Genomic DNA, 26,304 nt, shown 5'->3' on the forward strand with positions numbered 1-26,304 from the left:
AAAATTATGTGTGGGACGGGGAAAGGGAAGGAAATAATTTTTCTTATTCTGAAGTTCAGAAGGTCTATTTTTGTGTGGAAACTTCCCTACAGACTCTGTATTCCCACGGTAATTTTTTTTTCCCTTGTAGTGCTTTTACAACTGTAAGCATAAGTGGATTTAGATATGATAATGGAGAGATTTTATTCAAAACTAGTTGACTATAAATGACTTTTAGATATTTATATTTGTGCACTCCTTATCGAATAATTCAAAGTTAGCCTAATATAGAGTTCAAAACATTAGGTTACACTTCATTGATAATAAATTATATCAACACCATGTGCATTCTATATTGCCTTTATTTTATGAAAAAAGCTAATTCAAAACCTACACTAACTATGTGAATACAAAGTCCAAACTCTGAAAGATTGGCCTCATTTATAAAAACATAGGTGAGTCTTGGTCAGTTTCAGAATTTCAGGAATGGCACTTCAAAGGGTTTTGCATTGGCGTGTTTCAGTGCCAAAGCATAAGAATAGACTCTGGCATCCACCTTGAGATGTTCATCAGCTACCAGGTCTATAGGAGGCAAACAAAACTAGTGAGAATACAGCAAGAATTGTCCCACCCCATCATGTTATCATTCCCAAAACTACAGAAAAGAGCATGGAGGGCATTCAAGTGATTGCACAATCAAGGATAGGAAGAATACAGGTTCTCCAACTTCTTTATAAGGGTAAATCAAATCTGATGGTAACAGTTTTCCTCATCTCTGTAAAAATACAAAACTTTTTTTTTAAAGTCATCCCCTATAAATATGTTCCATTGCAATTTATTATATAGATCTTGGCATATTAGACAGATCTCAGACACTGCAGGGACTTACACGATGATTATTCTATCTGGGGCCCTCATTGCCTCCCACTTAGACTTACTGTTGGAGCCACTAGTTGGTTTTCCTGCTTTTAGTCTCTTCCCTTTCAATTCCTTCACCTATACAGCAGCCAAATTAATAAGACACAGGACTGACCTCATACTATTCTGCTCAAAAAGTGTTAGTGGTTCACTACTGCTCTAGGATAAAATATAAACTCTATAGCCTAGAATTTAGAGGCCCTCCCACTCTAGCTCCTATCTACCTTTCCGGTCTTATTTCATTATTATTCCCCATTATGTACGCTATGTTCCAGTCAAATGGGCCAAGCCTAGCTCTTCCCTGTCTCCCATCAGGCTAGCTCTTCCTAATCCCTGGTGATTCTTTCCCCCTCCTCAAATTACTTTGTATTATCTATGTACACGCCAAAGCATGCAGGGCCTTAGAGGTGAGACCCTACTTTGTTTCTGTATCCTTGGTGCTTTGCACATAGTATGAACCTTAATAATGTTTGTTGAATTGAGTGATTCAGAATGGACCAAAAAGCAAGACAGCACATCTAAGTTAAGAATTTGTGCCATCTGCTCCTAGAGCACCTATTTTTTTTTTTAACCTGATGAATAAGCTGCTAGATGTGACAGGACTTACTTAAATTTACTCATAGAAGTATGAGGTCTTAGAGTCTTACTGCATTAGGCACTGCTTAAGGAGGATTGTTTTATATGAGAATGGTTATCTGTTATTTAGGTTTCATTTCCTCACCTTCTTGCTCAAGAAAAGGTTTCATGAATTCATGCCCCATCTTTTTTTTTTCTTCCCAGAAAGGTCCTGTCCATAAGTTGCTTTGGAAAAGGACTTGCAAGTCCTTTCACTCCAATCACCTATATGGCAGGAGGCCTTTTTAGGTTTGAATATTTGGGGCAACAATAAGGAGTTCAGGACCCTTAGACTTAATTGTAAATATAAAAAATAAACTAGGAGGGGAAAAGACATCCTTAAAGAATGTCTACCTTAAAAGATAGAGGTCTTCTAATGATAGCAAACCTCACTGAGACAAAACTGAGCAAAGAATAAGAAAAAAACTAACACGTTTACTAGCAAATTTTGTCATGAATGCTCAGTATATACCAACTTGAGTTTTTTTCAAATTACACTTTTCTCTATTAAAGCTTTCGGGAATAGAATTAAGGGCTTTTAGAAAACAGCCAGATAACAGAATTGTAGAACTGGAAGGCATGTCATTGGCCTTCTAGTACAACTAACTGTACAACATGGAGGAGAATTCTGTTGCTTTTTACAAGACATTCAATATAAACTGTATCAGGGAAATTCAATTCAATAACCATTTATTAAGCACCTACTATGCACTAGACACTGTTGTGCTAAGCACTGGAGACAGAAAAAGAAGCAAAAGAGTGTCTGCTTGAGTTTATAACCTAAGAGAGGAGACAATATACAAATTAAAAAAAAACAAGCTTTATACAGCATAAGTAGTAATTATAATTAAAATAGGGAAAGTGCTGGGTTAAGAAAAAGAGAAGCAGCAACATAGCATAATGGAACAATGAGAGGGTGGTACACTGGCTACAGAATGATTTACTCAGTACTTTTACTGTGGGCAACCATGCCTCACTCCAAATATACAGCTAGCTAGCCAAGTGTGTGAATTCTTCAGCCTGGCTGCTTTAATTCAGCTTTAACTTGGAGATTCTGGAACCATTTCTAACTCAGTGGTCATTTAAAGTTTTTTAAAACTATAGAAATGGGAGATCTTTGCAAATAGTGCCACAATTAGATCCACACATGCCTTTTGTTTTCTTAAAAAAAAAAGCAAACAAACCAAGAAATGTAAAAACAAAAACAAAAACAAAAAAACCCCCCAACAATTCTGAAGGACATCAGAGCGTTTTAAAACATAGGTTGTAATTAGGTTAAAGAAAAAAAAAGCAGTTCACCTTTTAAAAAGGCTGATGTATTCATCTTTACAAAGGAAAAGTACCTATCTAGATATCATGTGAGTCAATAAAACAAATTCAATATGATCATAAATTTAGAGCTGAGAAGTTTCACCTAATTTTACAGATGAGGTCACTGAAGATCCAAGGGCTAAATGACTTGCCTTGAGATAAATGGGAGGTGTGATTTGAACCCAGCCCTGACTAAAAATTCTACCACCCCCAAAGCACTGCACTGTTTTTTCTATTGGATGAGAAAGAGCAAGTTCTCTGATATGATAAACAAAGAACCAAGACAACCATCCATCTGGGAATGGAGGTGGGAACACAATCCCTTCCAATACGACTGACAATAAAAATCCACACATGGACTATATGGAGTGTCTCTGTCAATGGGAATTCAGGCTAAAGTTTTTTGTTAAAAAAAAAAAAAAAGGAATCTATAATTAATTATAGCACCATATGCAAAGGTTTCCAAAAACGTGTAAAGGAAAACAAGAAATGTTTGGTTATGTTAATTATCTGATTTCTAGATATTCGACTTGAAGGATGCTATACAAAGGAGTTTTGAGAATTATGCTCAGTAAACCCAGGTGTGAGGAAATAGAATCTAGGGATCTAGGCACAATTAGTTGGAAATAAGACTCTTACCATCAATTCTCTTCAGGAGATCATTCTTTGGTAAAGAAACTACTTCCACAAATTCTTTAAAAAACAAAACAAAACAACAAACACACACAAAAAGTAAGGTCAAAAGATAAAAGCAACAATCATGCCTGTTGGCCAACTAGAATATCTGTAACAAAATGACTATACTTAGCCACAGAGCAGTCACTGGAAAATAAACATACCTCCATCTCCTGAAAAAAAACAAAACAACAACAACACGCAAAAACCAGAAGATTAAAAAAATGTTTAGTAAAAACTAGAGTAGTAACACATTGCAAGATGATTTGGCAGAAGAAATGTGCAAAAAAAAAAGAGGGAAATTTAACAAGGGCCTCTGTGTATCTATGATAGTATCTCACATCATATGTTCCTAAATAACTTACAAAGTGTTTTCTGCAATGTGCCTTTACAAAAACAGTTAAACTAGTATTAACATCTTAGTCAAAGTGGTCATCCCTGAGTGCAGTTACTATGACTGAACTAGAAAGGCTGAACGATCAAGTACTAGTTATAAACATGAGCTTGTGGCATGGTTAGTACATATGTACTACATGAGACTGTAATATTTAGTTACTGAACAAAAAAATCTTTCCTAGAAAGAGAACTGCAGGGCAGAGAACTCCATAATCTCCTTAGGGAATGCTAACGTCAGAACACTGTCAGCAGCTGAAGTACAGCCCCTTGCAGGGATTTCTAAAAACTGCTCCAGTATCTTACAACATGTGTAACTAAATCAGTTTCAGACTAGGAGAACATTTCTAAGTATTTGTAATCCTCATCGTCCTGTGACTAAACTGGACCTAATTCTATAAAGAAATTTTGTACGTATTATGAAACTCAACATATACAAAATGTTAAGTTGGTCAGACAACAATTAAATAACCATAAACAATAAATATATTGAGTTAGGAGAGTTGTCGCAAGTCTAATAAAGTATCTATGCAAGATTTTATTCTTTTAAATGGTTTGAAGCAGCTGGCATATTTCATAATTTAATACTGTTCTACCCACCACTTTAAAGAAGAATGAATATAAACTCACCAAGCTTTGGTTTAGGTCTCACATTTTCAGCATCATCTCCATTAATCATCACAGTCACTATATGTGTGGTACAATTTGACAAACCTGGGTCCATGCATACAGCTAAGGAAGAAAAGGCAATGGATCACTACATCTTCTTTGTCCACCTCCTCCTCCTCAGAGTATTAAAGCCAAAATGTCCTACTTACCTAAAATTCCAGAGTCATGATAGAAACCTTAAAACAATTTGCCACTAGTGTTAGTTATAAGCAACTCTGGAAACAGTCACTTATTTTGCCCATAGTAAGTAGCAATATTTTTTACCATGTAATTAGTAGTGAAATGAAAGAAATTGTCTTCTGGTGAACTTTAGTGAATAGTGTGGGTAAAACATTTGTCACACAGTATTTATATGCACAGTCACAGGGAATGCTTGTATGATTGTGAAGTGGCTGCAGAAACTTGCACTAATGAATGGTTAAAGTATAAAACTGGTTCCAACAGAGTAAGTTGGGGTTGGTGACTTTAAATGAGGATGAGAAGGGAAAGACTGGCTGAAACTACAAGGCAACAATATCCTTGAATTTATCTGACTCAATCCTATCCCACACTAGGGAACAAATACCTACAGCAAGTCTAATAAAAACCCACTCTTGAAAGCTTAGTATGTTGGAAGGACTCAGTGAAGAACCACTGGGATGGTAAAATTAAGAAAAAAAAATCAAACTGCACAGACAGAATGGTGAAAGGAAATGGAAAAGTTTCCAACCAGTTTTCAAGTCTGATTTGCTCAGTGTCATAGCTCTTCCCCAATTCTGAGGGCTACCTACTTGTTTAGATATACTTAAGTATCCTCCTAGCCAAACATTTATTTAGAGAAAATGACTAATTTGTTTTGAGAACTACTCTAAAAATGAGCTCTTCTACTTGAAATACATTTGAATTATTATTTTTAAAAATATCAAGAGTTTACAGTTAGGGGGCGGCTGGGTGGTGCAGTGAGTAAAGCACTGGCCCCAGAGTCAGGAGTTTGGTTCCGGCCTCAGACACTTAACATGCAAAAAAACTAGCTGTGTCACCTTGGGCAAGTTACTTAACCCCAATTGCCCTCCAAAAAAAAGGAAAAAAAAAAAAAAGAGTTTACAGTTAGATTTTGACTAGGTTAAAAAACACAACAAAACAAAACTGTCCCCAAACATTTCAGAGGTGATAATAATACAAACCTGGAGAACATTCAGCAACATCACCTTTGTAACCAGTTTCTTCCTCAAGTTCACGAAGAGCAGCTGTCTCTGGGCTTTCATTGTCATCTATGAGACCTGTCAATCAAATGTTAATTCATATAAAATTTCAGCTCCTAGGAGAGACTCTGATCCTTCCCATGTAGCCCTTGGTATGGGGATTTCACGGGAAATAAATAGTCTTTATATAAGACCCACTCAGATCTAGTCCTTTGATAGAAAGGGAAAGAAAAAAGTATAGTTTGACTAAGTTTCTGTTCATGTTCATGAATATGTCATCTGTTCATTTGAGTTTGCTATTTCTCTTGAATAGTAATATACCACATGGAGTCAGCAAAGCCTACTGGCAAGGTCAACGAGCTAGTGGTTAAGAGATATGGATTCCACTCTTGGTTCTGCCACTAACTATTTTACCTTAAGCACAGATATGCTGTGAACTGTCTGTTTCCTCATCTGCAAAACAGAGACTGCACTACCTGTCCTGCCTTTCTCCCTCATAGGAATATGGTGAGGGATCCTATCGAAGAGCCAATATGGCTGCCACCTGTGAGGGAGAAGAGAAGATAGTGAGGGTTGGTGGACAGAAGAGCATTAGTATGGGATGTGAAGGAAGTGAGTTGGGGTTAGAATAAAAGCATCAGGTGACACCTGGGACTGAGTAGAAACTAGAAGATCAACAGGCCTCGAATTTATACCCTCCTCATTCATACTAACTTGGGGCATGAAAAAAAATCTGCACAAAATAGAAGAAAAATGTGGACTACAAAAAGTAAATGCAACAGCACAGGAGGAATCATGTCCTGTTGATTTTTGATGTCCCCAATTTCTGAAATATGATTCAATTTATTAAGTGTTTATTAAGTAGAAGACATTATTCTAGGTGCTGGGAAAACAGATAAGAAAATGAAAAAAACAATCTTTAGCCTCAAAGGGCTTAGATTCTATTGAAGAAAAAATTTGATTGAGACAGATAAACTTCAAACAAATTTACAAGTGTTATGTGTATTCTTCCTCTGAATAGATATTAAGATACAAAAACAAGCAGTTTTCAAAAGAAGAAAAATAAGCTGTCAATGCCCTGAAGAACTGTTCACTTTCTAATCAGACATGCAAATTAAAAATTTAAGGTACCATCTCCTTATAGCCATCAGACTAGCAAAAAGAATAAATTATAAAATTATTTGAGAGGAAACAGGCATAATAACACACACTTCTGGTGGAGTTATGCATTGGCCTTCTGGAAGACAATCTGGCAACATTAATAAGAGTAAAAACAAACAAAAAAACACTCAACCCAACCACCTGATCATTCCTTCTGACCCAGGAATCTCATTATTCCAACTACAACTGATGAATATTATCAAACAGGTAAACAAAAAGGCCATACCAAAGAGCAAGAAGCTATTATATATATGTATACACATATAATATATTATATATAATATTATATATATTATACACATATAATATTATATATATAATATATAATATTATATATATAATATTATATATAATACACATATATAATATAATATATATAAAGCAACTACATATATTTAGGGCAGTATAATAAACAGGAAACAACTCATCCATTCAACAAATGGGAATAGTTGTATAAATTGAGATGTTATTAATATGTCAAAAGAAATAACAACTATGTATGCAAAAGAATATGGAAAGTCCTAAATGGAGTGATAAAGAAGAAAGGAGATTTTAGAATACAAATAATTATAAACAAAGAAAATAGAAACAAAATCTGATGAGATACGATAGAATAAACAGAAGAGGACAAAGAAACAACAAATTACTATTTTGTTAAAGTTAATAAATACTCTTCCCCAAATAAAAAAGTGAGATTAAAAAATTAAAGCTCTTTATAAGAGAATAAATTGTTAAAAAAAATTAAACAAGTTGAAATAAAAAGCTTTAATTCAAGCTAATTATGTCACTTTTCTATAAGAAGTTGATAGCCTTGAATTATCATTTTTTTCCCCCTGATATTCTAGAAGTCCCCCCCTTTTTTTTTTTGCTTTTTAGAGGGGGGAAGGCAGGGCGATTGGGGTTAAGTGACTCGCCCAAGTTCACACGGCTAGTAACTGTTATATGTTGGAGGCCAGATTTGAGCTCGGGTCCTCCAGACTCCAGGGCTGGCACTGTACCACCTAGCCGCCCTATTCTAGAAATCTTAATGAGTAATCTGGATGCTACTATATATGCCAGGGTAGAGAGAAGGAAAGTCATAAAAACAGGTTTCAGAGAAAGAAACAAGAAAAATGTGGTGAAGGAGAATAGTAACAGGGCAGAAAGAATGTATTAAGTGGGGAGGTTGTGAAAAAGACTACCTGGAAGGCAGGCAGGAATCACATGCCTTACCTTGATGGTGGGCTGGAGGCACTCAAGTACCTTCCTGCAGGTGGCAGTGTGGTTCTGCTTCCCACTTGCCTGGACACAGAAATACTCTGCTTATGCCACAATGAGGCCAAAGAAGAGGTTTTCTTAGAATTAGCTAATTAGTTCTTGTGAAACAATAAAATCCTTTTCTCCTGTTACTCACCTGCAGGGAACTCTAAGCAGTAGCCTCCCATTGGGGGTCTGAACTGCTTCACCAGGACAATGCATTCATAATGAAGAGTTCTTTGTAATACTGGGATAATTGCCACACCTACCACCAGGAAACAAAAAGGATGAATGCCTATGAAATATGTTACATATAATTTTTGCATCAATATTAATTTGTAAAACTGGTTAAATAAGTACTCTTGCTTTGTTTAGGCACCAGGCCTATATGTATCTCAAAAGTTGTTTAGAATGTTTTCAATGAAAGAACTGTTAATTTGCATTTTCCTCTTCTTCTGAGTCTTTTGACCCCCTTGAATCCTCTGTCAATAAATGTTTTTGCTTTTTTCATGCATTAGCTCTCACATCCTGTTAATCTATTTCAAAGAATATTCTATTACATATTTTCCTTTTATTTTTCCTTATGTAGGAGCAGTTCCAGCACTATTTCAATTTAATTTATGAATAGTTTTCTTCTGGCTGACTGTATATTTGTTTTTTAATTTGTCCTGCAATTTAACCGTATGTTTCCTGTTAAGTAAAGCTCTGAATTTCATGTTATGTATTCTGTGGATTCTACTGGAATTTTGCCCTCTGTTCCTATTACTTCCATGCAATTTTCTTGAAATGTAATATTAAGGCTGTTTCTTTGAAAGAACCCGAATTCCCATAAAACCTTTTAGTAATCCATCTTTCAACTCAATTTCCTTGATTTGTGAAGCTCTTGTCGTGTTTTTCCAGTCTTCTGGTCTTTTGATTTTGTTCACCTGATTCCTCTACTAACACTTCTAGTAGAAAAAACTCATCTGTCACATTCAAAGAATCTACTTTTTCCACTATGTGTTTTAAATTCTCTACTCTCTTATTAACATTTAAAATAGTTTAAATTTTTTTGCTTTATATCTTCTTTTAGTTCTTTTATTGCTCTTCTGAGACATTCTTGTGGCATTTCTTTTACATTTCAAAGGCATCTAGAATAACATATCATAGAATTTCCCCTTCCTGGGAATTTTCAAGATTTATTTCCTGCCTTATTATCTGTTCAATGTATCAACTTTTTTTTTTTTTTTCAGTTTTTTTCTCAGTTTTTCTTGATTATCAATTATTCAGTTGACTTTTCTATGATGTTCATATTTTAAGTAAAAATTAGATCAAGGACACTAATTGAAAAAAGGTGGTGTCATCACCAGAAATGGCATAGTTAGAAGGAAGAACAAGTTTTGGAGGGAAGATCAAGTTCCATTTTGGACATGTGTAGTTTCAGTCATCCATAGGACATACAGTTGGATACATGGGAATAGAATGGAGCTGCATATGTAGATTTGGGAATCCTATACAGAGAAGTGATGACTGCAGTCATGGAAATAGAAAAAATTAAGAAGACACAGAACACAGGTAGGAAAAAAGAGAAGTGAGTCAAGGATAGGCGGGGGTGTTCACACTGTGGGCAGGAGGGAAAAAAGGAGCACTAGGAGAGACTGAAGACAGACTGACAGACAGAGATTTGTGCTCCTACCATCAGCAGAAAGTCCTTCTTTCCTAGTCGTGCGTTTCACAGTTTCCCAAGTTCTGTTAAGAGAAGAAGGGGAAGAAAAAACAAACAAAACATTAAAGCTAAAAGCAACAGATTAGCTCTGTACCATTCAGAGTTTTGCAATTGCAAAACATGCATTTTTATTTGGAATGGTGGTCTAGAAAACCAAAAAGATGCTTAGTTTTTCAGAGAGACACCCTGTAATTGTAAAATTGCCTTTTGAAAATAACCAAGGCCATTACTACCAAGTTTAGTGAAACAGATGATGTTTCATGTGATACTTGAGATCAAGGGTTCTTAACCTAGAGTCCATGAACATTTCTTAATATTTTGATAATTATATTTCAATATAACTGATAGCCTTTGTAATTCTCTATTTTTCATGCATTTAAAAAGATCATTGGGAGAAGAGGTCCAAAGGTTTTATCAGTCTGCCAAGGTGGGGTCCCTTACAAAAAAAGGTTAAGAACCCCTGCTTCAGCTGCTAATCTAAATAGCAAGCCTGCTGGGTGCCACAGCCAGAAAGTTTCATATCATTCACAGTTCAAAGGGCCTTTAATTAGGATCATAAGTTTATTGGTGAATCATGCTTCTCAGTTTACAAGCAAAGGTGACAAGTGAGGAGTTTGGCTTTGGGGGAAGTAACATTATAGAAATATTAAAGTCCCCCTGAAAATTCTCCCTTTGCCCACCTCCAGGAAAATGCCCAAGAGAAATGTCTGAAGGACAGACATGAGACTGTTTGATTTGGTTAAAAAAAAGATGCCTGAATCTACCACTTTGGTCCTCACACTTAAAACAAAGATAAATTTTCCCCACTTTGCACACACAAATAAGCAAGTCTCTAATTCAAAAAAGTGAAGAGACTTGGAATTTATTTATTTCTGACTTTAATACTGATGAACAATTTGATGGTTATGCCACCTGCCTTAAGTTTTGTGTAACACTGTAATAATTTTTTATTTTTCTTCCTTAAACAGGAATTGTTATACAGAAAATTTAGGTAGTATAAGCCAAACTGCCTACACAAGGGGAAAAAAATTATCTCTTTCTTTCCCCAAGTCTTTTCCTTTGATGGTCTCTCTTAAAATGTATATGAGTTCAGGAAAAGTCAGTGCAAGAGATGAATATAGAAGAGGCCAGATGGCTTAGGTAACACAGAAATGAGGCCCCAGGTTTTTAGGGTGTTATGAAGGATCCCCTAAATTAAGGTAGGAGGAGCAACAAGACAGAGTTCTATGGTACAGTCAGTCTCTACATTAAAAAAAAATTCTTTCCCTATGTACCTGTTGTCTTGTGTTTTGTAGCAGAAGAAAAATAAGCTAAAGAGATATAAAGGAAGGGGCTACAAAATCATAGCATTCTTCAATCAAATTCTAAACTGAAAACCATGCATGATCATTTAATAATAATAATAGGCTGCTCCCAACATCTCCATACTCCTGTTAGTAGGAAAAGAAAAGCCAATCACACAAAAATCTTTGGTAAAAGTAAATAGCAAGGGTTGCAACAGAAAGAAAAACCTTTGATACAGCTCTCACTGCTGCCTCCTAAGGTCAGTCTTAAAAAGACTGAAGGAGAAGGTGCTAGGAGAGGCACTGAGGATTCCAGCCCAAATGCTCTAGGAATAAGGGGAAACAAGAGGGATAGTGTCATTTCAGCAACAATAACAAAGGAAACAAGCAGTTATGAATGTACCTATGCCTGACAAACCAGTCTCCTTGTGGTTAATAAAGAGAGAGACTAGAGTAGAAATGCCTGTGTAAGAAAAGATTTGTACCCAGAAAAATCTTGGAAGCCTAGTTATATCTTAACTTGGATCTTCAAATGGCTTTGGGGGAAGAAAAAACTCAAGTAAACACTCAGTGCCCCAAGTAGGGAAACTTAAGTTCTAGTTCTAGTTATCCAACAAGTGGCACAACTGGGTAAACTGCTGACTTTCAAGCTCAGTTCCTTTATCTATAAGACTGGGTGATATCTTTCAGCTAAAAAAAAAATTCTAGATACTAAGACACCTACTATCTAGTGTCCTTTGCTATGGCAGAACTTTGAGTCTCTTTTCTTGCCCAAAAAACATCATGAGATGCAGAGAAGGGCAACTTTGTAAGTTATAAATGATACCAGTTAGAGCATCAATGAAGGAGAAGTATTTGCCAACATTAACTATGTCTCTAAAATTATAATTTGTACCCTTCATCTTTTTTTTTTTTTTTGAGTGTCTGGGGTCAAGTGACTTGCCCAGGGTCAGTGTCCCAGGTCAAATTTGAACTCAGGTCTTCTTGACTTCAGGGTTGGTGCTCTATCCACTGGGCCACCTAGCTTCTCCAACCCCTTCTTTCAAAGGACGAAAAAGGAGAGATTTTTCTCATCTTGGCCTTAACTTCCTTTGATGTGATTATGTATATACACAGCATAAGATTTTTTGAAAAAAGAAAAAAAAAAACTCAAAACATCCTTTAAGTCCTTAGATTTAGTTTTCAAAGTATTAAATCAATAAGCATTTAGTACAATTTTAATAAGCATTAAGATAAATAAATGCTTGTTGATCTTGTAAAAAGCATATACTAGGTACCAGGTACCAGGCTCTGAAGATACAAATAAAGAATCCCTATTCTTAGGCAGTTTAATGTGTTAGAGGCTGGGTGCTATGGTACAAAGTTCTGAGATTTTCTGCAGAAGTTTCACTATTTGGTGGAAAAGAGCCACAATCTTTAATGCAAGGAGCTACATTATAAACATTTAACTAAATTTTCAAAAATTTTAATTTATAATTGGTATAATGTTTTTACCCAGTCTAATATGATGATACTATTAGTTCAGATAACAAAAAACTTAAGTTACTTTTTGATTTTACTTTTTAAGTGGCATGTTATGCCATAATCACAGAGAATAAAGTGAGAGTTGAACTCAGTAACTACTATAGAAAAGTATGCTTTTAAACTTTAGGCCTTTTAGAAGTTAAACATACCATTAAAATGAAAATAAGTGATTGACCAGATTACTTCTTAAATCTAATATAAAAATACATTTAGAATGAGAGAAGTATTTACAGATTTGTCATGAAGAGAGATTCTCAGAATATAAGGACTGAGCATTTCTTGAGTAGGAAAATTTTTTTTACCTTGTTTTACCAGTGGGATCCACATAAGTTGTTTGTTCAAGCTTGACCCATTTTCCTTCTGTAATCAACTAAAAGGAGGTAAGAATAACAAATTGGGAAACTTTCAAACCAAAGAGTGTTTTTACTGGGAAAGAAAGGCTTTTCTGGTCAGAGTAGAAAGCCATTATAACCCTAAGAATGCACATCATCTTAACAACTTTCTACTCATGGATTTAAAGACTGTCTACAAGCTCAGATTTTAAGTTTGCTTACTTGAAGAAATGAGATTATTTCTTGGGGAACCACTGAGAGGTTGGGAAAAAAAAGTTTGAGAAGTCTTCTGAATTTATTAGGCTTGGTAATTGATTAGTATTTTTGTTTGATTTGTTCTTAAGAACAAAGAGTTGAGCAAGCTATACTGGAATGCTGATTATGGGGGATATAGTGTATACCTAATGGTTGGACTTGTAAGATCCATGCTATTCATATACAATGGGCATGCCAGGATTTTTACTGCCTACATATTTCACTGTGGGATTAGAATTATAAAATCTAATTTAGTTCTGGTATAGGAATTATGAGTGATTTAAGTTTTCTAGCTCAGTAAACAGTATCCAAAAATTGATACTGTTTTAAGTTAGTTTACTTAAAATGTATCCAGTGCATTAATTAGTAAAAACTGAGAATACTATCATGTTACACACCAAAAATTTCCAGAGGTTTATTTCACCTTTAGTCACTTATGGGGACAAACTAATAATAGGCATATACCATTGTTTCCACAGTAAAGTAACATTTGGATCTTTAAAAAAACCATCTCTTTGGAATTCTATTCTCACTTATTAGAGATATCCATCTGAGGTAAAAAAGATGCAGCAATTAATATGGAGAGGTGAAGAAAAAAAAACTTGGTACCTCTTCTGTTAGGATAGACTCTTTGGTAACTTTATGAGAATCCACAGGAGTTTTGTTTTCCATTTTCAAAATATGTGATCCTTGCTATCTTCTAGTAAGTTCACTCTATAACAAAACAACATTTCTTTAGGTTAAAGTTCAATTCTAAATACTCCTCATTTAATGTCAAGGAAATCACTGAAAGATCTACTCTTAAAACGGCAACTAAGGATTGGCAGTTTATGGAGAAGAGGACTGGCAGTTTATTGAGAAGATGAAGACACAATTATCTTATCAAAATAGAAGTACCAGATTGATTACACGGTATTACAAGTGAACTCTAAATGTACAGAGGAAGACCTGGTTTCTAGGCTAGGACAACTTGATACATAGCAGTTCAACCTTTCCAGTTTAGTCTTAGTGTCTTGCCAGGCTATTTTGAAAAATTGTTGGTTTTGGCAGCAATTTCCAGGACTAGTCAGTCAGATGATTTCTTAAAATTGCCAACTTTCCTGGAATTGATCTGATCAAAAGAAAAAATATTAAGTACCTAGACTGTTATTTACTCAAAAGAAAATGTTTATGGTAGATTTTATTATAGTTTATTCTTACTGGGAATTAACTGATTCCCAAAAACTTCGTAAATAAAACATTCTACTTCTGTTTGGATTATTCATATGCCTGAACAGTTAATATAATTTTTTAGAGGTAGCACAAAAGATTTAATTTTGAATGGATAAGGCAATTTTTTTTCAAGAATAAGAATTCCCTTAAAAAAAAGCTGAACATGTATACCTCAATTTCAAATACTGATGATTAGCATTGAAAGTTGAGTAGTGAGTTAGCACCAAGAAAACCAAATGAGAGCTTTAATAGATATTACCCCAAAGTCTTTTAATTAGATCCTTTGACAATGGAGGCTACCCTGACTTCTCCAGGAATGCAAGCTCTGGCAAGTCCTAGCAAGTGGAAAGGTGTAAAATATGAGCTGGCTGACTAAAATGTTTCTCTCCAGATAGGAGGAATTTTATTAAGTTCTGATAAACTCGTTACTAAAGAATTCGTTAGCAGGTGACACATTTCTTTTTAGTTCTAGCTATTCAAAAGTGGACTAGGGTGTAGAGAGATTGTAATTTGTGGCTAATAATACACCCAAATGAATCACAAACATTTGAATGATTCAGATAATTCATTAATTATAGAACAGATTATATACACACACACACACACACAATAAACATATATGTATAACTAATTGGGAGATTTTGATTAAAAATGACATTTTGTCTGCTACTCAGGCATTAGCATGGGGTAATAGCTAAGACTGAAATACTAAGAGAAGGAGAACTCACATCTATCCACACACATCTGGATGATTACAATGCATTTGTAGATTTAGGGAAGTTGGTCAGAAGTAGCAGGTGAAGAGAATAATACCTATTCTACTGAATTTTAAAAGTCAAGAAGCATACAACACACTGGCACATTCAGATGCTTCCAAATTGCTTTACAGACTGCAGTAATTAAACTATTAAATTAAACAATTAAATTAGGTTTTTACCTAACAAATTCTTGCTAGACTATCTCACAGAGGTAACATAATTAAGGTTCTCAAGTTCAGATAAGTGAAGGCAGAGTATCCTGGCCTGCCACCAAAATAGGATCCTGACTTTTCTCTCTGAAAGGACTAGTCTTCAAGAACATAGAACTTTAAAATTGTTTAGTTTCAATATATGTGTTTACTACTTTGTTTTTTTTTGTGGCCTTGTTCCAATTTCCTAGCACATGAATATCAAGATTAAGATATACTCAAGAAGTATTAAAATTCCTATGTTTCAGGGACTGAGAACTGGAAATGAAAACAATCCGTATCATCAAGAAACTTTGTTTATGGGGAGAACTAACAGGAACACCAAAAAGCAAATACAATACATGCACACAAAGTTATTTCTGGGGGGAGGGCAGAAGAAATCAAAGTAGCTTTCTATAAGAGGTGACAGTTGGGCTGGGCTCTGAAGGAAACTTGGGGTTCTAAGAGGAGAAGGAGTGAATTTCAGGTGTGGGGTAGGGGGAAGGTACAGCTTGTGCAAAGGCGTGGGGATGGGAAATGCAATGCCAGGTATAGACAACTACAAGTAGGACAATTTGTCTGAAAATACAAGGCATGAAAGAGAGTAATGAGTAATAAAGCCTTGGAAACACTAAAGCCAGATTGTGAAAGGCTTTAAAAACCAAAGAAGTGGGTATTTTATCCTGGAGGAAGGTACTGAGCCTTCCCATGAAGGGAGTGGCCTTGTCAGATTTATAAAGATTAGATTTAGGAAATATCAACTTAGCAGTGTGGAAGCCAAATTAGAACAATCAAGTATTTTTTCTCACCTCTGTCTTCCCCATAGTTTATCTCATAGATTTTCTCACTGATTAAACTCTTACATTCTCCCCTGATCCATAGGGAGAAAAAAAGGCACCTCAGAATTATAGTTACAACTGGAATTCTTAGTTTCTCTCCTTTCTCTGGGAGGCCAATTAGAAGGCTTTTTATTAGAAGAGACCAACTGAGAGGTGATGAGGGTCTGAGCTACTAGAGTATAACTGTGTGAATGGAGAAAAGGGGATGGATACTGTACAGGTAGACTTTGAAACAACTTGGCTACTGACTGGATCCATTGGATGAGGGAGAAAGAGATTGATGGATGTTGATTCTGAGACAGGCAACTTGGGTCACTAGAAGGATGGTATTATCTTCAACAGAAATGAGGAAGGAAGAAGGAATGGTTTTGGAGAAAAGATCAAGAATTCTAGTCAGGATGTGTTGAGTTTGACATGTCTTTGGGATATCCAATAGGATATATACAATAGGCCTAATGTTCAGGAGAGGTGTAATCTGTGCAGAGAAGATAACTGAACCCACAGGCTCTAAAGATATAACCAAGAGAATGCATAGATAAGAGGTCTAAATGCAACTTAATCAAACAATTACTGAGGTCTACTTTGTACTGGGATACTGTGGGAAACTACAACTCTGCCTTTAACAAGTAGGATTTTTTTGGGAATACCCTCTCACACAAGACATCCTAAATTTGGTATTATATTAGAGTCAACCTAGTCAACCACTGACTATTTCCAGTGGAATAACATGTTGGCTCCCTAGTACAAGTAGAACAACTCCGACCACATCAAGAAGTGATAAGATTGAGTTGGGTTTGGGAGTTGGAAGGGTTAGGGAGCAACAGGACAAGGAGGAGAAAAAAAATCACCAAACGCCTTTTATTTGTGACTTCCTAGAAGCAGTTTTTCTTCCTTGTGCTAATGTGGTAGTGGAGGGTAGACAGGAAATCCTGAGGTGCTAAGACCTGGTTTGGGGAGTTTCCTCATCTCCACCCTCACAAATACAGCTGATAGTGATTGCATAATTAGGGTTATGTTGTTAAAAACTCATTTTCAGAGCTCTGTTGTGTAATAATTTGTACATGTGGAATTAGCCTTAGATTACATCCCAAATCCTTTTTATTCTCCCCACTCGAAGAACTACTTTACTGAATGTCTGGATTAAAAAAGAAATAAGAACACTATGCAGTATTTTAAGGCTTACAAAATGGCATTAATAACCCATTGAGTTAAGTAGTACAAATATTAATAGCCTTGTTTTATAGAAAAGAAAATGGAGTCCCAGAGAGGTTAACTGATTTGTCTTGATCTCATGTTAGAGATTTCCTAGAATCTCTCTTTTTTCCCCTGACATACTAGCCCCACAATACTTTAAAAAAAAATTTTTTTCCCCACAATACTTTTAATAGCATAGGCCAGGGTTCAACATTATTACTGACTTTGGAACTTACAATCCGTTTGTGGGAAGATAAATATGGTAGGGGAAAAAAGAAGGCCCTAGGCCCTAGAAATGACAAATGAATAGTAAACAATTAAAGGTCAAAAAAGTTCAGAGAGATCATGGTAGGGAGAATAATCAGAGAAAGTTTCAGGGAGGTGGTGAGAACTGAAGTAAGCAGGAATTAAACAGGCGAAGAAAAGGGTATGAACAAAGACTTAAGAGTCACTAACACGTAAAGGTATGTTTAGGGAAAAAGTAGACCAGTCAAACTAGAAGAGTGGGTTCATGTTTGGGTATGGCAGGAAGCAAGTTCGTGCATATCACATTAGGAAGTTTGGATTTTTATCCTTCAGGCAATTAGTTTTTGAGAAGGCATGGTGAAAGTGCTATTTTAGGAAAATTAATCTGTCAGCAGCATATACAATAGATTTTCCCCACCAGAAAATATGTAATCTAAACAACAAGCTCTAGAATCTTACTCTCTGGGGAAGAACAGAGGAATTATCCATATATTTGTTTAGCATTAATGAATCATGAGTCTTTGATCAATGTGGAACTCTGAATCAAAATACTTTAGGTTTGAATTCTGACACCATGTGACCTTAGGCAAGTAATTTTAATTCTTTGAGCTTCAGTTTCCACATCAAATACAATGCCTGTGATTTTGCTAGTGTAGGGACTTCCTAGAAAGGAAGCCACAAATTCTTAGTGATACCTAGAGCACAAAGAAGTTAAGTGACTTGCCTCTGGTCACACAGACACACAGGTTGCCTCATAGATGCCTTCTCATATATAACATGAGCATAATACTTGTGATACTTTACAGAGATGTAATTAAAGAGTAAAGCACATAGAAAGATAATTAACAATCTAACAATTTGAAGAATATTAAGAATTTTTATTAGTATCTCTAAGGTTGGAAATTCCAAGAATAGCTGGTTAAAAACGAAACATTTGAGCCATACTTAAAACAACAAAATTGTTTTAATCATTTTATAACTTAATATATATACTCTATCTATAGCCTAACAGGCAAAAACATACTTTTTGTATATCAAATGACTTTACCTCATAGAGAAATAGGGGAAGCTATAGAAATTAGTGTCTGAAAATAAGCTAAACTGTAGAACGTGTAAATGTCCACAGCTATTTGTCTTGTTTCAGTTTAGGAAAGTCTAGCTAAATTCCTGTGTGTAGACTCTAGATTTCTAGATCCATTCTGGTCCCAATGGTAAGACTCGTTGGGGAGCTCTGCTCATTTTCCAGTAAACTTAGACTGTAATGTTCAGAACCATCCTTGATCCTAAGAGGACCAAAATCCTGGAGGGGATTTAATCTGGTCATTCTACAGTCAAAGTACAAAAGAGCCAGTGAAAGAAGGTCTGGCTACTTTCATCCACCATCATCCCATTCTGGGAAAGAAAAAGATATCTAACATAGAATCAAAATTATGTTTTAAGTCTTATGTTATGGCTCTCAGGACACAATATTTTGGGGCTAAACCCGAGAGACAAAATGTCAAAAGGCAAATCAGTAAGTAATTGAGAATTTAGGAAAGAAAAGCATAGTTTTTAGTGTGCTAAAAAAATTAGAAAATCATTAAAGGCTATGCTTCACTTACCTTTTTGAGGAAAGAAACAAATGATTTATACATACACTACATTTAGCCACCAGCCTACTATGTTCAAATTATCATTTGAACTTTCTGCATTCGAATTCTTAAAAAGAACACCAATTTTAAACGGCAAAGGTAGTATTGTCAAAGGTTATTTTGCAGGAAGCTTAGTATTCAAAGCAAAATGAAACTGCTAAAATTTTATCTAGTTATCTATATCTGTATATAGATACATTTTATATGTCTATGTATGAACTGAATGGGGTCTTGAATATCCTATAGTTCATTATGTTCCTTAGGCTGAACCTAGATAGCTAAACCTGCCCAAGAAATTAACAAATACTTGACCACTTCATTATGGAAAATAACCTTAAGAAGACAGAAAATAAGCCATTTGAATTTTCTCTCAATCTCAATATAACCATGTTATACTGTCATTGAACCTGACTGTACTGATTCAGCATTTATACTTTTAAAGGTACCCTATATTCAGTTAAAAAAAATCCCTAATTTTATTAAACAAAGGATGCTATTACTTCATGATACTCACGATACAGCATATTAAAGGAAAATTAACCAAAGAACTACAAATTAACATACAAGTTGTGCATACCTATATACTATATTTTGAGAAAAGAATAGGATTCACCTCTCTTTAGTTAGACAAATTACTGGGGTCACTTCTGAAAATATATCAAACTCAATGGATAGCATTTTTTTTTTGAGATGGGAACTTCTATCAGTTTCAATAGTAAACAAAGCTTCTGACCTCAAAGAATACTCCACAGCTCATTTCTGTTCAACGGAATGATCACTGAACAATTCAAAAAGTGAATATATTCACACTTCAGCCACTGAACAGTAGGCTGCAGAAGAAAAATGCCAACTTAAGAAAGCTTTAGCTATCCCTGTCATTCTCTTAACTACTTCTTCATCAACTCTACCTTTCAATTCGACTAACAAGCTAAATGTCAAAGGTCTGGAGTTTGACCCTACCACTACGAGTGTGATTATTAGGTTATCAAATCAGAAGATAAAAGGTTATGTATATAATCTATCTGGAATTTAACTTTAGCAAAGCATTTGATAAGGAATCTCAAACTATTTTTTTCCCACAGAATTTAAAAAAAATTAATATTATTTTCAGGTCCACATTTTTCTCTCCCTTCCCCATCAAAACAAATTTACTGTACTGGTCACGTTAAAAAAAAAAAAGTCTGAAAACTGCACTCTGACTCTGTGTCCCTATATCTGGAAGTGAACAGTATCGAACTATTCTTTTAGAGAATATGGAAAAGTATGGGACAAATGGTAATAAAAATTGGATGGATTAAAAAAGCTGGTTGAATAGAAGGATTTAAATAAAATCCACAAGCATTTATTAAATATCTACTAAGTCCACAAACTGTGTTAAGAGTTGGGGGAATACAAAGTCAAAAATAAAATACCAGAATTCTTTCCCTCACGGATCTTACATTCTAATGGGGGAGATAATATGTGAATACATAGATATATACAAGACATATACAACACAAGGGGAAGACACTAGCTGCTAAGGGAAATGGGAAAAGGTCTCATGCAGAAAGTGAGTCTTGAAGAAAATCAGGGATTCCAGGATAGGGAGGTAAAGAGAGAGAGAGCACTCTCAGGCATGGAAGACAGTAAAAAAAAGTACAAAGGAGGGAAATGAGTCTGTGTGAAGAACAGTAAGTATGCCAGTAGGTCTATGGCTCCATAGAGAAGATGAAAGGGACTAATATTATAATACTGAAAGAAAAGGTAGGAAGGGGTCAGAGCTTTTTTTGTCTTTTTGGAGGGGGGAAGGCAGAGCAATTGGGGTTAAGTGACTTGCCCAAGGTCACAAAACTAGTAATTGTTAAGTGTCTGAGGCTGGATTTGAATTCAGGTCCTCCTGACTCCAGGGCAGCTGCTCTATCCACTGCACCACATAGTAAAGAGCTTTAAATGCCAAACAGAACTTCTATTTGATCTTGGAGGTAAGAGAGAGCCATTTGAGCTTGGGTGGGGAGTGACAGAGTTATGCTCCATAGTTATGTGGAGAATAGAGTGGAGTGAGGAGAAAGCAGAGGCAGGAATCCAAACACACTTGCAACAGACTAAGCCTCCAGGTGAGAAATGTTACTTATTCAATGTCAATGTGGCAGGACTCTAGAGGAGTGCCTACTGGCTATCTTGGTGCTGTGCTGTTCAACATTTTTATCAATGACTTAAGGTCAGAGATGCATGCTCATCAAATTTGCAGATGACAAAGGCAGGCAGGGATAGTTAATATAACAGATGGCATTTGGGATCCAAAATTATCTTGATTCAGCATTAGGCTGAATTAGATGAAATTTTATAGAGATAAATATCAAGTCTTATACCTGGGTTAAAAAAAAATCAACTTTGCCGGTACTGAGACATGGTTAGGCAGTAGTTTGAAAAAGATCCAGGAGTTTTAGTGGACTATTAGCTCAGTGAGTCAGCAGTGTGATGTGGCAAGTAAAACATCTAATGGAATCTTGGTCTATAGTGAAAGTTATAGCTTACAGGAATAAAGAGGTAGTAGTCTTTCTGATCTCTGTCGTGGTCAGGTGTCTTTTAGAATAAGAATTATAATATTAGAATATTATAAGAATAGCTCTTGGAGCCAGAGTTGAAGGGCACTGGTGAGCTGGAAGTATCCATAGTACAGCAAAGGTGGTGAAGGACCTTGATCTATGTCACATAAGGAGTAGCTGTAGGAACTGGAAAGTTTAGCTAAGAGAAGACTCGGGGCATATGATGGCTAAGTTCATGTATGTGAAAGGCTGGTGTGTCAAAGATGGTTAGATATGTTTGGGAGCAATGGCTAGAAGTTGCAAAGAGATAAATTTGGGTTTGATGTCAGGAAAAACTTGCTAACAATTAGAGGTGCCCAAGTGTAGAATGGGCTGCTTTGAGAGTTTACCCATCCCAGAAAGCCCTGTCAAAGCAGAGGCTGAGTGACTACCCCTTGGGTGGAGGTTCCTGCTGGAGTATAATAACAACAATAATTAGCATTTTATGGTACATTAAGGTTTGCAAAGCATTGTGCATGTCATCTTATTTAACACTCAAAATAATTCTGTGAGGTAGGTGATATTCCCTACATTATGGAAATTGAAACTAAGAAAAACAATGTGACTGGCACTAGGGTCACACAGCAAGCAGGTGGTTGGGATGGGTCTTCCTGAATCCAGGCTGAACACTGTCTCCACTGCTTTACCAGCTGCCTCCATGGGGTAGAGATGAGTTGGACCAGAGGGCTGCTATAGTCTCTTCCAACTCTAGAATTCTACTGTCAAAGAATTCCTAGAATTTATAGCTGGAAACAACTCAGAGATAACCTAGTTTAACTCTTTCAATTTACAGATAAGGAAGCTGAAATCCAGTAAACGATTTGTCCAAGGCCATAAAGGTATCAAGTGGCAGAGTTGGGATTCAAATGCTAATCTTCAGAAGCAAAGCCAAATACACTTCCATAATACCAAGCTGCTAAACAACTTATTTAGATTGAGGGGGAGGTATTGAGGGAGAGGTATGGAGGGAAAAGGGGGAAGAACCCACCCCCCAAGCAGAATATAAAAATATTTAGATTCAATATATTTGAAAAAGAATAGTTCATCAGCTCTCAGTTGGTCCTAAGAAGAGAAAACAAGTATTTTGTGACATAAAATGAGAGATGATTTGGTTATAAAGATGATGGAACATCAAGTGGAGTGATTTATAAAGTAGCTTTACCACTATGATGTGGACAGATGAAAACTGTTGGTACAATCTATAGGCAGGTTCATTACATGTCAAGAGTTGTAGAGAGAATCCCATATCTGCAGTATACTTTGTCTACATTTAGCAATGCCTCAGTTTGAAAGCAGAGCAGGCACAGTGAGGCCACAGGTTCCCCCATCCCTGCCATTAACATAACTTTTAAGAAAAACTAAAAATCGTTTAAGTCACATTATGACAGGAAAAAATGGCTTAGGGGCTCAAAATATCTAGAGCTAGAAGAGATCTTTGAGCCCATCCACTCCAGCCCTCCCCATATTACAGAAGTGGAAACTGAGGCCCAGATAAGAGAAGTAACTTGTCCAAGGTCACACAAAAAGTAGTGAAGTCCCTTGGCCCCAATTCATGTTTTCCCCTCAACTACTCTACTTATTTTACAGACTAAATCTATTGCTACTTAAAATCTGTAGCTAATTAGTATTACAAAATAACAGATAAAGGATCTAGAAATCATACACAGCTTGAAAAACACATACTCTATAAGTATAGTGTAAAATACCTTCCTACAGTCCAAAGTTAGCATTTTTAAATTATAAAGGTACTACTCATTCGTTCAAATATTTATTTAGTAACTATCACATGGGAGGGGAAGGCAAGGCAAATGGAGGAAAGGGAACTTGTACAAAGATGAGACAGTTCCTTTTCTTATTTGGATACCTGCGTAATAAGAGGTGAAATATAACTATAATGTGCTGTGAAAGTTCCAAACAAGGAGTTAACTTCGCAGGTTTTTAATGCAGTAGAAATCTTCAATTTTTTGGATAGGTTCCCTTCCCTCTCCCTGCACTCCCCCCCCCCCCAAACCTCTGCATAGAAGCTAACTTAACTTTACCAAATCCACTCAGCTCACGATTTCAAAGTTTTATTTTGTTTCAACAGCGTTAAAATGACATTCCCAACTCAAATACAATAAAATTTTCTTGGCGGGGGGGAGGGGGGGATCATGTGTAAGGTATTGGTTCCTTATAACTAAATCGGTGCTTCTTCTGTTTCCAAAACAACGAAAAGAAATTGGATCAAGTGAGATAGTAACTGCATTTACTGGCACATGGTAAACACTATATAAATGTTAGCTTATCGGGAATCTTAGTCACCCTTAACAAAACTTCCCACAGAGCAGACTCTATAGCCTGCAAACAGTTTTTGCAATTATGTATCCCTCAGTCAAACCGTTTAGCAGTAAAATCTAGAGAGTAAATGGGGCCACGGACGTTTCAAGTGAGCAAAAGTCAAAGACCTCCCCTAGACTAAATACACTAAATGAATGGGAGGTGTTAGTGCAGAGGAGGTGGTGCAGGGGGAGGTTATCTCCGGCAACAGAAAAATGACCCTCCTTTTCCTCCAACATCTGCTTTGCTAGAGTGGTCCAGATGTGACCCCAACCTCGAACAAGCACCTCGCGCCAGCACGTTCGAACTCGCATTTTAAAGGGGGTTTCTTTTTCTCCCCCTCAGCATCCCGAGCCTCTGCTCCCTCTTCTTCCCCTTCCCTCCCCAGGTCGCAGCCCCGACACGGGCACGCACACCCACCCGGTTCGGACCGCCGGAGACGGCTCCGTGCAGAGACTGGCTGTGGGGTGAATTACCTGCCCCGAGGTGTCCGGCGCTGGGAAGAGTTTCTTGGTGGGGAAGGGACGGATGGAAGGCGGCGGCGGGAGCTGCGGCTGCAGGCGAAGCCCGTGCCAGCGTCCAAGTCACAGCCACCTCTGGCCGTGAATGGTAGACTGCGCGCGGGCCGCCCTCTCGGCACCCGTAGAAACCCGACTTTGCCGCGGGAGGGGGAGGCGGGTGTATCGGAGCTTGTCCTTCCGGGTCAGGGCGACACGGAGGGGCTAGATTGTGAATCTCTTAATCTTCTTCTCCCTCCTCAGCTTCCCCAAAGACCTGCGACTGAATCTGCCTGCCCTTCGTTGGGCTTCTAAAAGCCGCCACACACCCCGACCCCTTCCATTCCACGTGTCTCTTCCATCTCTTCTCTTCCCCTCCCCACTTCCTCTCCGCGTCGCGTCACTGGGCCGGAAAAGTGCTCGAACAAAACCGACCGGTTGGCTCTTCTGGGCTCCTTGGAGGGCCGTTCCGGGTGGAAGAAGCCGAAGTAAGAAAATCCAGAGGCAGCGGCGGCGGCGGCGGCGGCGAAAGCAGCGTCATGAAGAAGGAGCAAGTACTCCACTGTCAGTTCTCTGCTTGGTATCCTCTGTTCAGGAGCCTTACTATCAAGAGGTGAGACTGGACGGGGAACGGGCAGGTACCTCAACCCCTTTCGTCTTCTCTCCCCCGTCTCACGCCCTCTGAACGATGGAGGATCTTCTCTCCTGGGGAGGGGAGAGACCCTGGCCTGGCCTTTGGTTAGGTCTAGGTTTGGGGACTGGAGTAGTGTAGGGGAGTGGTCCCCAACGTGGGGAAGGGAGGTGGAGGGAGAATCCAAACTCGGTTTGAGGAAGGGGTTGGGGGGGTGTGTGTGGAAGCATTAATGTCCGGAGACCTTGAAAAGCGTTTTGTGAGCTGCGGAGCGATGACCTCACCAGGTGCAGCACCCCCGCCCCTCCGCTCCTCCTGCCTTACTCACCTAGGCCTCTGCCTGTCGGTCCTGGCGCATCTTTAGCGTGGACTGCTAGTCGGGGTGCGAGGTTTGGCCTTTACTTAGATGTGTGACCCAAAGAAAGTTGAATTTAGGCTTTTTGATCCGAGATAATGATACCTGGCCTGCCTGCCTCAACAGGGATCCAATGAGATAACCCACGTCAAAACATCGGGTAAAATATTAAGTAAGCTATGAAGCAATGATGGGGTGGGGTGGTGAAAAGTTAGAGAGTAATGGTTTTTCCATCTTCCAAAGCAAGAAACCTTTCCCAGATTTTGCAGTGTGACTTTCCTGCTTGTTTTTCCACTTGTCTGATCTCTCTTGAGTCACAGAATGACAGAATTTTTGATTTAGAAGAGACTAACCTATATTTGAAAAGGAGTCCCCACTACTATTTATCAAACATTTATTAATAAGTTCCTCCTTCATGTCAGCTACTCTGCAAAGGGCTGGAGATAGAAACAATTCCACAAGGAGCTTGCATTCTATTGGCATACATAGTCACAGATAAGTAAATATGGAATATATACAAAATAAACACACTGTCATGGAGAGGAGACTAACAACTGGGGGAATAAAGCCTCTTGAAGGAGATGGCACTTGAGCTCTGGGTTCTAAGTAGTCTTAAATGTGTTACTCTTGATCAAG

At 37.2% G+C, this 26,304-nt stretch overlaps 2 protein-coding genes across 7 annotated transcripts in view; one reads left to right on the forward strand and one right to left on the reverse strand.

The window, feature by feature from the left end:
- Positions 1-323: 323 nt before the first annotated feature.
- Positions 324-25,798, reverse strand: NUDT5 (nudix hydrolase 5). Of its 5 annotated transcripts, none has more exons than XM_069106406.1 (9): positions 25,642-25,798; positions 13,847-13,951; positions 12,953-13,020; positions 9,814-9,866; positions 8,296-8,403; positions 5,724-5,819; positions 4,522-4,623; positions 3,463-3,516; positions 324-561 (listed from the first exon to the last, which is right to left on the reverse strand). In XM_069106406.1, the coding sequence occupies exons 2-9, from the start codon at positions 13,907-13,909 to the stop codon at positions 452-454; spliced, it is 654 nt and encodes a 217-aa protein (XP_068962507.1). In that variant the 5' UTR covers positions 13,910-13,951; positions 25,642-25,798; the 3' UTR covers positions 324-451. The 5 variants fall into 5 exon arrangements, 4 of the variants coding, with proteins under 4 accessions (XP_068962507.1, XP_068962506.1, XP_068962508.1 ...); XM_069106405.1 differs by lacking the exon at positions 25,642-25,798 and adding an exon at positions 24,662-25,045; XM_069106407.1 differs by lacking the exon at positions 25,642-25,798 and adding an exon at positions 24,606-25,045.
- Positions 25,087-26,304, forward strand: part of CDC123 (cell division cycle 123) — a 116,527-nt gene continuing 115,309 nt past the window's right edge. For both annotated transcript variants that reach the window (XM_069106403.1, XM_069106404.1), the window contains exon 1: positions 25,087-25,295. In XM_069106403.1, coding sequence (XP_068962504.1) covers positions 25,222-25,295 — 74 coding nt within the window. In that variant the 5' untranslated portion in view covers positions 25,087-25,221. The remainder of the gene's footprint in view (positions 25,296-26,304) is intronic.

The sequence above is a fragment of the Petaurus breviceps genome, unplaced genomic scaffold (assembly GCF_028583685.1).
Source record: "Petaurus breviceps papuanus isolate PSGF00001 unplaced genomic scaffold, PetGlider_PUasm1.0 79, whole genome shotgun sequence".
Lineage (NCBI taxonomy): Eukaryota > Metazoa > Chordata > Mammalia > Diprotodontia > Petauridae > Petaurus > Petaurus breviceps.